Below are 19,109 nucleotides of genomic sequence, written 5' to 3'. Positions count from 1 at the left end.
GAATGCCCTTTAGAGATTATGAACTCTGCAGAACCCCTAAGATATGTGTGAGCTCCAAATATTTGGTTAATGATTATCTTTAATTATTGCAACTTCAATAATTTAATGTACTTTAGCAATATACTCTTGCTTAATATGACTTACCATAACTTAATCAAAATTAAGTATTACATATTACTGGTTAATATCCTTGCATTTCTTTTCAGCAGGTCACTACTATACATTTCTGCTGAGATTAGAAACTGCTGATTTTATATAAAAGTGTATGATATATTTCAAGGTTCTATCATTTGAAAAGAAATAATATAAAATGGCATTGCTGTTATTCCTGAGACTGTGAAGTCAGATATTGGAATTGATATTATTTCCCTTTAGAATTACTATGATATTTGGACTGAGGGTTGTAGAGACTTAAAGGAGTATTTCTCAAACTGTGTTCTAAGGGAATGTAAGAGTTCAAGGAGATGTTAATGGATGATTCTAGAAAATGTGCAAATACCACCTCCTTCTTAGGTGGTCATTATGCAAATTAGCACGAATGTCTCCTAAGAGAGCTGCAGGAAAGTGGATAGGCTTCTTCAAAGTTTTTTTGATATCCTGTGTCCCAAGCGTATCTGTGCAGAGTGCACATTTGTTGTTTCAGCTTACTTTTACACATTATGGTTGGTAATTCAGTACAGGGGCCAAGAAACCCCGTCCTACATACCATTTGTCATCGTAAATAACGTTTTATTGCTGGTAGCCATGCCCACTTGTTGAGGTTGTGTTACAGCACCAGAGTTGAGAAGCTGACCCAGAGACTGTCTGTGGAGCAAACCCCAAATATATTTCTGATCTGGTCCTGAACAGTGAAGTGCTTGCCAGTCCTGACTGTGGACCAAAACACTACTGGACATCAAATTGGGAAACACTAACTTAGAGAAATATATTATGATTTCAAACCATCTTCTTGCATACAATTATAAATTAAATATACAATCATTTACATGCATACATAATATATAATTCAACTGTATGAAATTTGCTTTTATTTCTATTCAGTTAAAGCATTGATTTTAGTTTTTTTATATTTTAATTAAGTGAAATTTTAAAGTATCAGTTAGGAAGAAAAAGAATGTGAATATTCTTACAAATCTTGTCTACAAAGATATAAAATTATATTTGATACCCTCATACCTATGATTTCATCATCTAGGAAAGACACAGATTTATTCATCTCTTTTTTCCTCACCTTCCTCTTAGGAGAAATTCCTGATGTTAACCTCTAAGAATGTAATTCCTATGACTTTTGCTTTTGACCCCAAAGATACATTGTTCCCTCTTCAAATTCAAAATTAACTAGTCTAATATCTTAAATAATAAATCCTGAAAGCTGAGTTTAACCACTAGTTCAGATGTTGTTTAGCTGTCCAGACTATAATATCTAATATCTGAGTGTCAATTCTCCATGATATGTTAATAATAAAGCTAAACTAAACTCTCTCATTTTTCTTTCAGGAAGACCTGAACCCCATCATCGTTAGCCCGCCCATCCAGGCTGCTGACCAGGACCGGAATATTCAGCCACCATCAGACAGGCCAGGCATCCTCTACTCCATCCTTGTTGGTTTGTATCTGCTAACATTTTGCACTCACTTATTATTCTAGAGTCATGGAGAAATAGTTGTCTCAAGTCAAAGGAAACACCTTGAATAACAAAGATGGTGTTCTTAGGAAGTATTATTTTTATGTAAAAATAAATTCAAAACTAGTGATTTTGGGGGTGCCTGGGTGGCCCAGTGAGTTAAGCAGCTGACTCTTATTTTCTGCTCAGGTCATGATCTCACTGTTGTGAGGTCAAGCCCTGTGTTGGATTCCACACTGAGTGTGGAACCTGCTTAAGAGTCTTTTTCTCCCTCTCCCTGTACCCCTCCCTGCTTGTGCTCTCTAGTGCTCCCAAAACAAAATAAAACCAATCAAACAAAACAAATTTTTTCCTCAGAATTACTTTTAGTGAAATGTGTTGAACAAAAACTGTAAAAATTTTATTGAAGAAGTGAAACAACTTTAAAAAATAGGATATTAATCTACATATTGATCATTTTCTCTGTTACCTCACAAAGAACTCTCTAAGAAAAATTTGAAAAAAAATCCATTGAAAATGTACAATTTGCTCAACTAGTATTTTACCATTGGTTGAATACAATTATGTAATTCTGAAATGATATGAGTGAATTAAATAAGGGCTTTGGGAACCATAAGGGAGAAGGATCATGAGTACCCAAAGGCACACAACACATTATACCCTTGGCTGATTTTTCCTTGAAAAGTTTCACAAGAGATCTTCTGGTTCATCCTTGTGCATATACTGATAATTACACCGAAGCAAAAATGATGAGAATGTGATTATGCCACTCTTTTCAAATTGCTTTTGTGAAAATATGAATGTTGATGCTTTGCATCGTTAATTGTGTCTAGAGACACAGAGGCATATGAGACAGATCAGACCTCTTCTAGTGAAGAAGGGATTGCTCTTGGAGTGGGCTTCAGATTGACTGTTCAGTGGAATTCAGCATTACCCTCAACTCCTTTCTATCCCTGAGTTTTCAGTCTGTGTGTGCACACATAAAAATACAACAGCCTCCAAGACACGAGACAGATTTCCAAATGTGATGCTATATCCTGCTTAGAAATGCTGTCTGTAAAGTAAATTCAAGAAATTCTGTTTCAAGCCCTTGGTCTCTAGAACTACACACATAACCCCATGGTAGAGATTAGATTATTAATTTTTAAAGGTTTTATGAACATAGGCATCAGTCTTTTACGTCTATAAGGGCCTGGGGCATTAGATCAAAAGAAATAGTCATTGTTCATTTCATCAACTGGGGGGTTGATAGTATGTCAGTCACGGTGCTATGTGATATTGATGCAAAGATGAGAAATAAAAGTTCGAGGTTGGAGAGGGGCAGGGTCTATGGCTGGAAGTATGTCAACAGATTAAATTAAAACACCTAGTTTTAAGCACTATAAAGAAGATATGAACCATGCATTACATGGGATCATGGAAGGAGAGTGTTAAGTATTTCTAAGAAAATTACTTTAGAAAGAGTTATTTCAGCAGAAGGATCGTGGTACCTAGGTAGAACATGGGAAGGGAAATACCTAGAAAGATGATTAGGCATGTGTAAAGTCCAAGGGATGAAATTTAAAGACAGTCTTGGAAAAGCATGCTTCCCAAGGTGAGCTGAAGTCCAGTGGTCTTCATGAGTTTCTTTCACTTTTAGAAATTATATTTATTCTTTCTTTTAATAAATGAACACCAACTCTGTGGAGGAAGACAGATTCCTCACTTTGTGGAGCTGGGGTTCCGGCAGAAGAAACAGGCAACAAGCAAGAAATGCATTTATGTATATGTTATAGAAGATAGAAAGTGGTCAGGCTGTAGGGAACATGGAACTGGAAGTAAAGAAGGAGTGTGGTCGTATACACTGCAGCATTAAATAGGATGAGCAGAGCACACCTCATTGAAAAGATGAGATCTGAGCAAAGTCTCACAGAAGCTGAAGCAGGTACCCATGTTGATGTCTGGGAGGATAGGCAGATATATAAGCTAGAATTCCCTGGTGGGTTTCAGAAGCATCAAGGAGGCCAGTAGCATTGGAGACCAGTGAGTGAGGGGAAGTAGAGAAAAGATGTGAGACACAAGAGGGCTCAGAACTCACAGAGTCATGTATGGTAGAAATCTACTTTGTCATTTTTGCTGAGTGAAATGAGAAGCCAATGTAGTAATGAGAGGAGAATAATGAATTGGTGTTCTGTATTATCAACCACCAATGTCATATGATGGATAGTCCTAAATAATAGACCTAGCCACTAGCACTAATTTTGTTTGCATTGCCAAGTTAAACAAAATGATATCATTTTATAGTATAGAGGGTGGGGTCTTAAACAGATAGCTTGAACTATATTCAAATCCTGACTGTAATACTTTTTAATCACATAATGCTAGGTGACTTACTCATCTCTCGGCCTCAGATTGCTCCTCTTTAAAATAGAATTTAGGGACACCTGGGTGACTCAGTTGGTAAAGTGTCCAACTTCAGCTCAGGTCATAATCTCGTGATTTGTGAGTTTGAGCCCAACATTGGGCTCTGTGCTCACACCTGAGAGCCTGGAGCCTGCTTTGGATTCTGTGTTTCCCTCTCTCACTGTCCCTCCCCTGCTCGCACTGTCTGTCTGTCTCTAAAAAATAAACATTAAATATAGAAATAAATAAATAACATGGAGTTCATAAAAACAGACCTTCTATAAAACGATTTTGAGGATTTGATTCAACATGGGTAAATATGTAACAATGCCTGGAAAAGAGCTAGTGCTCAATAAATATTAGTTCATGTTGCCATTACCATTAGGAAGAAAATTCTTGTATCCTAAGTTAGACAAGACTAGTAAGAATAGAAGCATACACACACACACATACAACAGGATTTCCATGACTCTAATTTTATGTACTTGGCAAGAACTCTTCATTTTCCTTAAGTCCACCCAAATAATCCTGGTTGCACATTCCTCAGAACTAGTTTTTTCAGTTACCATGTTGATGGCTCTTCACTGCTCTCGCACATTCTTGGTGGTCTATTTACAAACTGCAGGATACAAAGCTCAGGTGTACAGAAAGTTCATCCCAGGAGTGTTGCTGGTTCCTTCATTGGTCCTGTCATAACTATCGTCAATGGTGGAATTACTTCTACTACTGATCATCCCCAGCAACCTCACCCTACGTCACCTCATTCCGTTATTTCCTGTGAGGTGTCCACTGGCTTTCTCCACAGAAAAATGATACCATTATATCTGTGAAGGATGGGATTAGCAGGGATAGTCTCAGTGAAAGATATTCAGAGTCTAAGCAAGGTCAAAAACTCAAAAGAAAAAAAAAATTCCTCAAAATTGACTCCTGCCTTAAAATGGAAATTGTTTTATCCCCAAAAGGGTGACATTTTCAGGGGAATAAGTAAAACTCTGATAGTCAGCCCAACCAATGCCCCTTCCATGTTTTAGTATTAGGAGGATGAAATTTAGGTTTAAATTGGAATATTCGCTAAGGGACAAAACAACAATGATAACAACAACAAAAGCAACAATAAAATCTCAGTTGATTATGTGTAAAATAGAATTTTCTGGTAAACTAAAATTTTCGAAAAAACTGACATAAATTTAGATGAACTGAATTTTGATGGGGGGGCACTTATCGTTTCACAAACACTGTTATGTATTTAAGGAAGTCCTTCATTTGTCATCTTCAGTATCATAAAATCACAACGCACGTAATATTAGATTAACATTTCAGTACCTTAAGGACCAATTCCAGATGAAGTCATTGAAAATCATCAAGTAAAGACTTATAAAAATTTGTCTTTCCCTAAAAGCAATGAAAAACTAGTAGAAAAAAAGTGAAATCATAATTGTGGATCATTAATTCCTGAATTAACCAAGTTTTACAGCAACCCAGGGAACATCTACTCAAGAAAAACAGCTGGCTTTGGTGTTATTTATTTTTTTAGCTTAGTGGAATTTTTCATTTACTTGAGTCCCATTGCCTGCTAGCTAGTTCAGGAATACCATTAAATCCAACAACCTTGGGCCACCTGGGTGGCTCTGTTGGTCATAGCCAAACTCTTGGTTTTGGCTTAGGCCATGATCTCATGGTTCACGAGTTTGAGCCCCATGTTGGGCTCTGTGCTGACAGTGCAAAACCTGCTTGGGATTCTTTACACCTCACTCTCTGTCTCTTCCCTGCACACACACACATGCTCGCTCTCTCTCTTTTCCAAAATAAATAAATAAACTTAATAAAAATAACAACCTGCCTTCCCAAAGTATCTTGACAGTCACTCAAAAAAGCAGAACTGAATGGAGTGCTTTCAAAGCCTCACTTCCAAAATCATCCTATGACTTGGCTGGTGGTTCCTGGAAGAACCCATATCAAAGGCTAACTCAGATTTCACCCAGCACAAAAAAAAAACCTTATTTGAGGGGCAGTGAGGGGGAGTGGGGAAGGAGTGTGTCAAAAACAATTACAGGCAAGTGTTTTAATTTTGTTGCTGCCTGAAATGATAGACACAAATTGGAACAAGCAATTGGCTAACCAGTAAGTTTAAAAAGAAAACTAGGAATGATGTACACAGGGTCTTTAAACACTTTGGCATTTCTAGGACTCTTGGAAGGACAACAGTAAGAACAGTACTGTGTGCATTTTCAGAAAACACCTGAGAAAGCCTTCATCTCTGGCTTACTTTGGGTTTCTGCAAAAGCAGAAAGCAAAGGCTCGGATGGAGTTCTAAACAGCAGGATTGAGGACCAACAGTGTGATCTAAAATGAACAAAGTGCTCCTTAACAAAGACCAGGAGGCTTATTCTCTCCAAGTATGTAAAAAGATCTCCACCCAGTCATTAACTAAACACTAAACTGTGTACAGATTTCAGTGGCCCCACATGGCCAAGAAGCAAATTTTAGAGTTATTGGTTCAGAAAGCATTAGTTGAGAAAACAAATGAGCACAAGTAAAACAAACACCATCTTCAACAGACCTGGGGAATGGAGAAATCTGATATTCAGTGTTGTCACATAATACTGTTTGAAATAACCAGTTTTTGAGAGATTGTATGAGATTGGAATGAAACAGGAAAGAATGGCTGATACACAGGGAAAATAAAGCAACAAAAGTTTTTCTGAGGAAGTCTAGGCATTGGACTTACAAAGAATTTCAACTGAGTATTTCAAATATGTTCAAAGAGCTAAAGAAAACCATGTATAAAGAATTAAATTAATATATAGCAATATCTCACCAATTAGAGAATATTACCAAAGAGACAGATATAAAAAGGAACCAAATAGAAATTTTGGAATTGAAAAATATAACAACTGAAATTTAAAAATTTACTAGCACAGCTTATTATTATTAGAAGATTCAAGCAGGGAGAAGAAAGAATCAGCAAATTTGAAAGGAGATCAGTTAAACTGATCAAATCTGAGAAGCAAGAAGAGAAAAAGGAGTGAAGAAATGTGAAGAAGGAAGCCTGAGACACTGGTAGGATACTATTCAGTATACCAACGTATGTGTAACAGGAGTCCCAGGAAAGAAGAGAAAGGGGTAGAAAGATATATGAATATAAATCATTAAAAGCACCCTACATTTTAGGAAAACAATCCATACATTCAAGAAACTCAGCAATGTTTCAAAAACTATACACAAATAAATCAAGACACATCTCAATCAAATTATCAAATAGCACAGACTAAGAAAGATTTTTAAAGTAACAAAAAGGTGCATTTTCATGGATATTAAATCTCAGTAAAATTATTACATGATATAGCATCAGAAATCGTGGATACATGATGAGGCACCTGGGTAGCTAAGTTGTTAGGCATCTGACTTCAGCTCAGGTCATGATCTCATGGTTTGGGGGATCAAGCCCCGCATTGGCTTTGTGCTGACAGCTCAGAGCCTGGAGTCTGCTTAAGATTCTGTGTCTCCCTCACTCTCTGCCCCTCCCCCACTCATGCTTTCTCTCTCACTCTCTCTCTCTCTCTCTCAAAAATGAATAAATGTTGAAAATTTTTTTAAATAATAAAAATAAAAGATGTAGAGTGGCTGAATGGATAAAAGGAAAAAAGTCAACAATATGCGTCCAATGAGAGACTCACTTAAGCTTTAGGGCAATCATGGCCTGAAAGTGAAGGGATGGAGAGATATTTCTTACATATGTAAATCGGCAGAGAGCAGGGGCAGCAATCCTTCTATCAAATGGATTAAAGTTTAAGTCAAAAGCTCTAACAAGAGATAAAAAGGCACATTTTCATGACTGTCCCCACATCATCATTAACAAAGATATGATAGAATATGTTTAATTCTAATAATACAAGAAGGGCTACTAACTTTTAGTTTATATCAGCAGCTTATGATACTAGTATTTTGTAATGCTGGATGCTCAAAAAAGAGCATCTAGTGTATGACAAATAATATGTATTAAATGTAACATGTAAATAAGCACTACATACCAAAATATAAATAAAATATATAATTAATAGCTACTCTCCCTTATTATTCAAAGTTAGTGTCATAATTATGATTATATTATGAATATTCTAGCAACTGAAGACTTGGTGTAACACACTGGTTAAGAAAGGCCACACCATGGGAACCTGGATGGTCAGTCAGTTGAGCCTTTGATTTCTGCTCAGGTCATAATCTTTTGGTCCATGGGTTCAAGCCTCATGTCAGGCTCTGTGCTAACAACTCAGAGCCTGGATGCCACTTCAGATTCTGTGTCTCCCTCTCTCTACCCTTTCCCCATTTAGACTCTGTCTCTGTCTCACAAATAAATGTAGATTTAAAAAAAATTAATAAAAAAAAAGAATGGCAACATCAGGGGCTCTTGGGTGGCGCAGTCAGTTAAGCATCTCACTCTTGGTTTTGGCTCAGGTCACAGTTGCATGGTTTGTGAGATGGAGCCCCACATTGGGATCTGTGCTGACATTGTGGAGTCTGCTTGGGATTTTCTCTCTCCCTCTCTCTCTCTCTCTCTGCCCCTCCCCCACTCACACACATGTGTGTTCTCTCTCTCTTTCAAAATAAATAAATATTTTAGGGGGGAAAAAAGAATAGAAACACCAGACCCAGAAACATTGGGTTCAAATATTTTTACAAACACACATTAACTCTGAAAAGTATTAAATATTAGTATTTTTGTGCTCAAGCATATAGTATACACAGTTTGGAAAAGCCACAGGAAGATACAGATTTAAATATGTATTTTAAGATGAAAACACAATGACAATATGCCCTGGGCCCTCAAATCCTTCCTCTGTATATTTCCGATTTCACAAATACTAGGGAGAGTCCCGAATTTTCATTTATCTTCTTTTACTTTTCTTCTTTTGTTTTATTTTCCCAGTGCTACGTACCTTATAACTGCATTCTTTTTTTTTTTACATGTTGACCTTTCAAACATTAAGTAACTGCACACATAGTCTATTAGTTCCATTCCCTCAGGCCTTTCTATTTTCCAGGATTTTGATTCTAATTCTAAATAGCCTGCACCAATTCAGAAATGTTCTTCTTTTCCTTTCTGGATTTTTGGGTTATTTTTCTCTATTATCAGGAACTTATTCCTAGCTAATAAGCTGGAATATTGTGAAGTATTATGATGTAGGCATGAGTGAGAAGCTTGATGTTGTGGCACACATTATTGGAAGATGTTTCTCCTACTATACAGATCATATTACTGAGTATCAGCATTGTTCATATTTTTATGGCTTCCCCTGGAAATTGTTTCAGAGAACTCTCCATTTCCAAAAACATTGAACTTCTTGCCCTGACCCTATAAGGATCAATAGTGTAGAATAATAAGACACAAATACTGGAGCTCACAAAAATATCTGCTAAAAATGAGAGCATTGATTGAATCCAAAGATAAGCCTGTTATCTAGAGTGATGGGGCAGGTGTGGGTATATATTAGTAAAGGTGCAACTTTAACAGCTTCACAAAAAACCTCCAGAACAAAGTGGCTTAAATCAAATAGAAGTCTGTTTCTAACAGCCCAGAAGCTATGGCCCTGGGTTTGCAGGAAGGCTTTATAATTCTTAATACTTGGTTTGCTGTGTTGCTCTGGTTATTAACACAGTGCAGCCAGTGGAGAAAACGGTAAAGTTCAGGGCAAGAAACTTTGTGGAAGTGAACCAAAATTCATCAAAACATGAAAACAATGTGAGCTGAGGAAACAAGGGAAGCCGCGGTTAGTGCTTTCGTTGTCTGTTCTGGTGCAACAAACCACTCGAAACAATAGCGATCTAAAATGGCTGCAACTTGGTACCCTTCTATTTCGGTGGGTTGGTTGGGAAGTTCTTTTGTTTCACATGGTGTAGTTGAGGCTACTCAAATGTGTACATTCAGCTGGGAGCTAGACACGGATACGGACATCCAGTGTGGTTACTCCCCTTTCCTCTACTGAAATTCACAAGGTAATCAGTTTTCTTACAGCTGGGTCCCCAGACTGGAATGGCATTATTTCTACTATCATCCATTGGTCAAATCAAGAGTGAGTCTAACTCCTATTGAAGAAGAGGGGGGCATCTGGGTGGCTCAGTTAAGGGTCAGACTTCAGCTCTCAGGTCATGATCTTGAGATTTGTGAGTTTGAGTCCCACATTGAGCTCACTGCTGACAACTCAGAACCTGGAACCTGCTTGGGATTCTGTGTCTCGCTCTCTTTCTGCCCCCCCATGTTCATGTTCTGTCTCTCAACAATAAATAAATGTTAAAAAAATTAATTATAAAAAGAGGGAAAATACTGGGGTGCCTGGGTGGCTCAGTCAGTTAAGCATCAGATTCTTGATTTCGGCTCAAGTCATCATCTCACTGTTCATGAGATCAAGCCCCACATCAGGATCCTGGCTGATAGCATAGAGCCTGCTTGGGATTCTCTCTCTGTCTGTCCCTGCCCCATTCATGCTCTCTGTCCCTCTCTCTCAAAATAAATTTAAAAAAAATTAAAACACAAAGAAGAGGGAAAATAGACTGCTCTTGGTAGGAACCACAGAATTTGTAGCTGTCTCTGATCTGCTTCAGGTCATGTGTGTGTGTGTTAGATTAAAATACTTACAAGTTGGATTAAGAAGTAACTTTCTCATTCCTTGTCCCATGAGTTAAAAATAAGTTGAGTAAGCCCTGTACTATTTAAAAAATGTGCATTATCATTAGTTGATACTTCAATGCTCAACAGTTGCATAGAGCACTGATTATTATTAATTATGTTGGATGTAACTCCACATCAAGTATTTCTTTTTTAAATTTTTAACATTTATTTATTTTTGAGATACAGAGAAAGACAGATTATGAGCAGGGGAGGGACAGAGAGAGAGGGAGACACAGAATCAGAAGCAGGTTCCAGGGTCTGTGTTGACAGCTCAGGGTCTGACATGGGGCTCAAACCCACAAACTGTAATATCATGACCCGAGCTGAAGTCAGATGCTCAACTGACTGAGCCACCCAGATGCCCCCACATCAAGTATTTCTAAGAGTTGTTTAAAAATTATCAGCCTGGGGGTGTCTGGGTGGCTCAATTGGTTAAGACTACAATTCTTGATTTCAGCTCAGGTTATGATCTTGTGTTTTGTGAGTTCGAGCCTTGTGTCGGGCTCTGCCCTGATGGTACAGAACCTGCTTGGTATTCTCTCTTTCTTCCTCTCTTTTTGCCCCTTATGTGCTCATGTGTGTGCTCGTGCGCTCTCTCTCTCTCTCAAAATAAATAAACATTTAAAAAATTATCAGGCTGAGTTGATCTGCTTGGATCTTCAGGATGTGACCTGCTAGCATGATTGATTTAGTTCTTGTACTAGGAGCATGGGGGTGAGCCTCCTTTCCCTCCCTGGTGTTCACTTTTGCATGCATCATTAGTGTTCATTTTCATCTCAGGTTCACTTGAAGAAATATTTCTCAGCCATTTATTCATTTGTGTGAGTATGTGTTTGGTGAAAACCAAACCCTACAAAACATAGGTCACTTTAGCCAGATACAAACCAAAGCCCATTGCGTTGTGCTGAAGGCAGACAGACAGGGGAGGGTGCTTCTGTCCTCCTGTCTACTCTGCATAGTCTCCATGCCTCCCTCAAGACCCTTTGAGGGTGTCCCTACACACATATCAAGAGAAAGTGTTACCATGAATATTAAATATTTGTATTACTTTTGGACAAAAGAAATTTGAAATTACAGTTTTAATATTGGTGGTGGTTATATGGATCTATACAATTCTCCAAAAACATCGAAGCTTATCTATGCATTTAATTGTATGTAAATTGCGCCACTAACACACCTTGGGCAGCACCGCAGTAAACAATAGATTAAATCTTGTCTAGATAACCGGGAGATAAAAGTGGCATTTTTGCATGTTTACCCTAGTTAGTATAAATGCATGGCAAGTCAGAAGGTTGAGGAAGCTATCAGAGCAGCACGTGCATGAGAGGGCAAGGCTTTAGATGAGGTAGCAGAGTAGGACTACAGAAAAACACAGGACAAGAGAACGGTGAGGGCACAGGCAGGGAAGATCACATGGACAACACGTGAAGAGTCATAAGATAGGAATTTGGAGAGTCGCATCTGCATAGTCAGAAAACTGGTGGTATCAGCAAAAATTCAGTTTGTGTTTTTATACTTCTTTTCATGTTTAAATAACAGGTACGGGCATTTCATGTGCCATAACACGGTGGTTCTCAAATTTTAGAGAATTTCCAAGGTGTGTATTTCTGACATTGCTTTTCAGAGACTCTGATTCAGCAAGACAGGATGGGATCTTGACCTTTCTCAAACAAGTAGACCAAGATCTATACTTTTAGAAGCACTGCTGTAAAAATGCATCAGGAAAATAACCTAGGAAAATCATTGTAGTATTTTCCTAAATTGAGAAATTGGCTACTAATGGAGTAACTTTGGTTTTCTTGAGAGACAAGTAAAAGCAAATTTGAGGTTTTATTTTTTTGAGGGGGGGATGAATTACAGAGTTTCTGGCACTGTTTTAGAACAGGAAAAAAGAGTGTATTCTTTGTCAGAAATAGCTTAACAAGGAGATTGCAAAGGGAATGGGTAGACCTGAAGAGATCTGGAAGATGTAAGAGTAGGACAGAGGGAGTTCACTGTTTTCAGTTAGAATGGTCAAAGATGCACAGGGAAACCGGGACAGCTGGGAGGCAAATGACAAATTTAATACTAACAGTGGAGAATGGCAAGAAATTAGAGGCCATATCTATTGCCTGGGCATCAATCTAGGAATAATATGATACAAAAAGAAATGTGCTTGAAGGCATAGATGAAAACATGGTTGAAATTATTGTTCTATAATAATTCTATAGTTCTATAACTAGGGTCACAGGTGAATTTAATATCAAGAGAATGGAATTTTAATACAATTAACCCCAAGATTACAATCAAGACAAAACTAAATGGAGATAACTCAGAGCTTTGGAAAGGTTTTGAAAGAAGGACCTATTTAAAATAATTGTTATTTATGTTTATAATGGAAAGGAGCAGTCCCTTCATTGTTGTTGTTATTGTTGTTTTAATGTGAGTATAGCTGACACACAATGTTGCATTACTTTCAAGTGTTGACACGTCTTCACATCATCATTCATAGCTGCCATCTGTCCTGTTACATCACTATTACCATGCCATTGACTTGGCTTCCTGATGCTCTGATTTTTATTCCCATGACTTCTGAATTCCATAAGTGGAGGCTGCATTTTTCTTCCCCTTCACCCATACACACCTTTCCCCTGGTAACCATCACTTTATTCTCTGTATTTATAGGTCTGATTGTTCTTTGAGTTTGTTTTTCTCATTTATTTTTAGATTCCACTTGTGAATGGAATCATATGGTATTTGTCTTTCTGAGTCTGACTCAGCCTAAGACCCTCTAAGTTCATTCCTATTGTCTCAAATGGCACAATCTCATCCCTTTTTTATGGCTGTGAATTATTCCATTGTATATATGTGTATATATATATGTATGTATATATATGTGTGTATGTATATAAATAATATATACTTATTTCTTTATCTATTGATGGACAACACTTAGGTTACTTCCTCAACTTGGCTATGTCTTGGCTATTGTAATTAATGCTGAAATAAACATACAGGTCCATATATCTTTTCAAGGTCCTATTTTTTTGTACCTGAATAAATACTCAGTATTGAAATTACTGGATCATGTAGTAGTTCCACTTTTAATTTTTTAAATATCCACACTGGTTTCAACAGTGTCTTCACCAGTGTGCATTGCCACCAAGAGTGCACAGGGGTTCCTTTTTCTCTACATCCTCACCAACACTTGTTGTTTCTTGTATTTCTTTACTTTAGACACTCTTTACATGTGAGGTGATATCTCATGGTGGTTTTGATTTGCATTTCCCTAATGATGAGCGATGTAGGGCATCTTTTCATGCGTCTGGTGGCCATCTGGATGTCTTCTTTGAGAAATGTTTGTTCATGTCTTCTGCTCATTTCTAATTGGAATATTTGTGTTTGTTAGTATTGAGTTCTAAAAGTTCTTTATATATTTTGGGTACTAATGCTTTATCAGATATTTTTTTCCTTTGTGTGCAGAAACTTTTTATTTTGATGTAGTCCCAATAGTTTATTTTTACTGTTGTTTCCTGGGCCTTAGGAGATATGCATAAGAAAAATTTTGTGATGGCTAATTCTGTAGAAATTACTGCCTGTGATCTCTTCAGAATTTTTATGGGCTCAGGACACATGTGTAGCCCTTTAATCCAATTTGAGTTCATTTTAATGAAATGTGTTAGAAAGTCATCCAGTTTTATTCTTTTACATGTAGTTGTCCAGTTCCCTAGTTTTGTTGTGTTGTATAATGTTGATTGATTTGTAAATACTGAACCATCCTTGCATCCCAGGAATAAACTCAACCAAACCATGGTGAATGATCTTTTCAATGTACTATTATATGTAATTTACTAATATTTTATTGGAGTTTATATCTATGATCAGGGATATTAGCCTGTAGTTATATGTTTTTGTGGTGTCTTTGCTGATTTTTGGTACTTGGTAATGCTGGCCTCATGGAATGTATTTGGAAGCTTTTATGTCTCTTCTATTTTTGGAATAGTTTGAGAAGAATAGGTATTAACTCTTATTTAAATGTCTTGTAGAATTAATTTGTGAATCCATTTAGTCCTGGACTTTAACTTTTTGTAGTTTTTGATTACTAATTCAATTTTGTTACTTGTAATTGTTCTGTTCAGATTCTTTATCAGTCTCATTCAGTTTTGGAAGATTATATGTTTCTAGGAATTTATCCATTTCTTTTAGGTGGTTCAGTTTGTTGGCCTGAGTTTTTTATAGTATCCTATCATGTATTTCTGTGGTGCCAATGCTTACTTCTCTTCCCTCATTTTTCATTTTAGTGTGTGGTGTGTGTGTGTGTGTGTGTGTGTGTGTGTGTGTGAGCATGCGCACACATGCGCGTGCATGTGTCTGTGTGTCTTTGTCCTTTCTGTTTATTTCTTGATGAGTCTGGCTAAAGGTTTGTCCCTTTTGTTTATCTTTTTAAAAAATAAACTCCTGGTTCCACGGATTTTTTTCTATTGTTTTTTTTAGTTTCTCCTCATTTATCTTTGCTCTGATATTTACTATTTATACTCAACATGGGCTTTCTTTTGTTTTCCAGTTTCTACAGGCATAAGATTAAATGTTTATTTGAATTTTTTTCTGATCTTGAAGTAGGCCTATATTGCTGTTAACTTCTCTCCTACAACTGATTTCACTGTATCCCGGATATTTGGTACCATTGAGTTTTCATTTTTATTTGCTTTCATTTTTTTTTAATCTCTTCATTGACTGCTTCATTGACCCATTGGTTGTTTAGTATCATGTTGTTGAGTCTTCACATGTTTGTGTTTCTTCCTTTTTTTCATGATTTATTTCTAGTTTCATAACATTATAGTTAGAAAAGATGCATGGTGTGATTTCAAGCTTCTTAAAACTATTTAGATATATCTTATGGCCTAATATGTGATCTATTCTGGATAATGTACCTTGTGCATTTGAAAACAATGTGCATTCTGTTGTTTCTAGATAGAATGTTCTTTTTATATCTGTTATGTCAATCTGGTCCAATGTGTCATTAAAAGACATTGTTTTCTTGATTTTCTGGATGATCTATACATTGATGTAAGTGAAGTGTTAGAGTCTCCTACTATCATTTTATTACTATCAATTTATCTCTTAATGTCCATTAATATCTGTTTTATACATTTAGGTGTTCCAGTGCTGAGTGTGTAGATATTGACAATTGTTTCCTCTTCTCAGATTTATACCTTTATGACTAGGTAGTGTCCTTCTTTGTCTCTTATTAGTCTTTTTTTAAAAGTCTAGTTTGTCAGATGTAATTATTGCTATCCTAGCTTTTTTTTTTCTTTCTTACATATTTTCATGGTGAATGTTTTTTTTCTTTCTCCTCACTTTCAGCCTTTAAGTATCTAAATCTGAGGTGGGTCTCTTACTGGCAGCATGTAGATGGGTTTTGTTTGTTTGTTTTATACATTCTGTCACCCTATGTCTTTTGGCTTTTGAACAGAGCATTTTGAACATTTACATTTAATGTAATTATGGATAGGATGTACTTATCAACATTTTAAAAATTTATTTTGTTTTTGGTTGTTTTTGTTTTTTTTTTAATTTGTTATTCTTTGTTTCTTTCTTCTTCTCTTGCTTTATTTGTGATCAATGAGTATCTATTATTATTCTTTGCCTTTCTTTCTCTTCATTTTTTATTATCTATGTAGGTTTGGAGTTGTTTCAATAAGGTTCATATGTAACATACAAAGTAATTAGTAGTCCATATTAATTTCATCATTCAAGTTCAAACATATTCTTAAGAGAAAAGAAAAAAAGAAAAGAAAGCAGAAAAAATCTCTTTTCCTCTTTCTCTTTTGTTTTTTTTTTTTACTCTTTTCTCTGCTATCACATTTTACATCTTTTTATTCATATTTTTTAATGTCTAATTGTGGGTATTTCTTTTCCACTTAAAGAAGTGGTCTTAACATTTTGTGTTAGGCTGGTTTAATGGTGATGAACTCTTGTATAATTTATTTGTCTGGAAAACTTTTATCTCTCTTTCAAATCTGAATGATAACTTTGCTGTGTATGCTTAGTTGTAGGGGTTTTTTTTTTTTCTTCTTTCAGCACTTTGAATATATCATGCCACTTCTTTCTGGCTTACAAGCTTTCTGCTAAAAATCTGCTAAAAACCTTGTAGGTTTTCACTCTAGGTACCATCTTTTTCCCTCTTACTGTTTTTAAGTTTATCTTTTACCTTTGACATTTTATTATGTGCTATGGTATAGATTTACTTAGGTCCATCTTGTTTGGAACTCCCTTTGCTTCTTAGACTTAGATGTCTATTTCCTTCCCTAGGTTATGAGATTTTCAATTATTATTCAAATAAAGATTCTGTATCTTTCTCTTGCTCTTCTTTTTCTGAGCTCACTATAATATGAATGTTTGTTCACTTGATGCTATCCAAGGGACTTCTTAATCTGTCCTCATATAAAAAAAAATCTTCTCCTTTTGTTGTTTTGCTTGTGTGCTTTTCATTAAATGGCTGACACAGTCTTCTTCCTCCTCTCATCTACTATTGATTCACTGTTGTGTGCACATGTGTGTGTGTGTGTGTGTGTTATTTTAGACATTGTATCTTCAAATCTAATTAGTACTTTTTAATATTTTCTGTCTCTTTATTGAAGGTCTCACTGAGTTATTCCATTTTTTTTTCTGCATCCAGTGAGTATCTTTATGATTATTACTTTAAATTCTTTATCAGGCATATTGCTTATCTCTGTTTCATTTAGGGTTGTGTTTTTTTCTTGTTATTTCTTTTGAAGCATTTTATTTTGCCTCTTCATGTTGTTTAACTTTCTGTTTGTGTTTCTATAGATTGGGAGAAATGGCTAATTGTCCTAAAGTTAAATAAGTGGTCTTGTGTATGGTGTTCCCTACCCAGACCACGTGTGCTTGAGGAATTTTGCTGGTTGTTTGGGGCTGTGGCTGGAAATGCTAGTTACACTTTTAAACCATGGCTTTTTACAGAAAGAATAAATGAAAAAAATAATAAAAGAAGAAAATAAAGAATGAGGGGGAAAAAGGAAGAAAAGAAAAAAAGCAAAAGGAAGAAACCAAAATAAAGCAACACAAATTTTAAAAAGTAAAAAACAATAAAGTATATTTATAAAAGTAAAAACAAATGTATTAAATGAACAAGGAAAAACCACAAAACCACAGCTTGTTTGCTGTGCTCAGCACTCCACAGTACTGGTGTAGATTTGTGGACCCTAGGTTCCCTGAGGACGCAAGCTCACCGTTGAGCTGGGTTCTGCTCCTGTCTGAGCTTTTAAGATTGAAGGGGAGAAAATTCTTCTTCAGTTCCCTGGCACGCTTAAACTGATTATTTTTTTCTGTGTCCCAGCAGGCAAGGGGCAGATGTGGCTTGCAGGTCCCAGGCTTGTTACAGTTGCCAGCTCTCTGTGACAATCTGACTTTCCAGTTATAGGATCAGCTCACACTAATCATGCAATCAGACCCCCTCGCTATAGCTTCCAGACCCTGTTGTGGTCTGGGCTTCTAAAGTGGAGGGAGTGAGAGCATTTCCAGAGTTCCTGGACCCTTTTAGACCCTAGCTTTGTTTTGTGTGCCCTGGTGTGACCAGGATTGTTGTGACTTCTGGAACCTGGGATCACTGAAATCACAAACTCACTGAGATGACTGGACCCACCTGTCATGGGGTCTGGACTTCACACCTGTTTAGGTTTTTAAGGTTGGGTGGGAATATGAACAATGTCATTCTCCAGTCCCTCTGACCTGGACGGCATTCTATGACTCCTCTGCTGCTTGGCGGAGTTCTCACAATATCTCTTCTGTATGCTAGTTCCTCTTTTAAACCACTGTTTTATTTCTGTGCACAAGGACAGAGGGTTCTGTTCCTGGTTCCTCAGCACTGTCCCTCTCCACTGCTGTTGGCAGCAGTCGCGGTGAGGAGGTCCTTCCTTATTGTTTCTCCATCTATCTTTTCTCTTGCTATTCTCTCTCTTTGGTGTTTCAGTAGCTGTTCAGCCAGCCCTTGGTTCTTCTTCAGGAGCAACTGCTCTAGTAATAGGTACAATTTGGTGTGCTCCATGGAGGAGGCGAGTTCAGGGTCTCCCTACATCACCATCTTGAACTGGAACCAAGAAACAACTTCTGTAGATGAATTAAGTATAGTTTTACTAAATGAAATGAATATCACATCTTCTAAATGAGGAAATTAAGTGAATCTATAGGATCCTTGAACTTAGACATGCACTTCCGTTCTTGGAAACCTTTTTATACATTAGTAATAGCCTGGCTTTTGCAAGATACTCAACATTCAGGGGTCACTTGAAGGTTTTCATTGAAAATCATCTGTAGATAAGTTGCATATCATAATTGCTTTTTGCTCTACTGAAGGAGAGGTCATAATGTTATTTAGCAGTAACATTTGACTGGGACTGATTATAAATTCTTACATGTCCACAATATAAAAACTTG

The 19,109-nt window shown here is 36.6% G+C and overlaps 1 protein-coding gene across 1 annotated transcript in view; it reads left to right on the top strand.

Moving 5' to 3' along the window:
- PCDH15 (protocadherin related 15) overlaps nucleotides 1–19,109 on the top strand; it is a 697,494-nt gene that overhangs the window by 349,091 nt on the left and 329,294 nt on the right. The window contains exon 8 of the mRNA XM_029919519.1: nucleotides 1,498–1,606. Coding sequence (XP_029775379.1) covers nucleotides 1,498–1,606 — 109 coding nt within the window. The remainder of the gene's footprint in view (nucleotides 1–1,497; nucleotides 1,607–19,109) is intronic.

Source organism: Suricata suricatta, chromosome 2 (assembly GCF_006229205.1).
Source record: "Suricata suricatta isolate VVHF042 chromosome 2, meerkat_22Aug2017_6uvM2_HiC, whole genome shotgun sequence".
NCBI lineage: Eukaryota > Metazoa > Chordata > Mammalia > Carnivora > Herpestidae > Suricata > Suricata suricatta.
The sequence above is the reverse complement of the archived record's forward strand: the minus strand, read 5'-3'. Positions and strand labels throughout refer to the sequence as shown.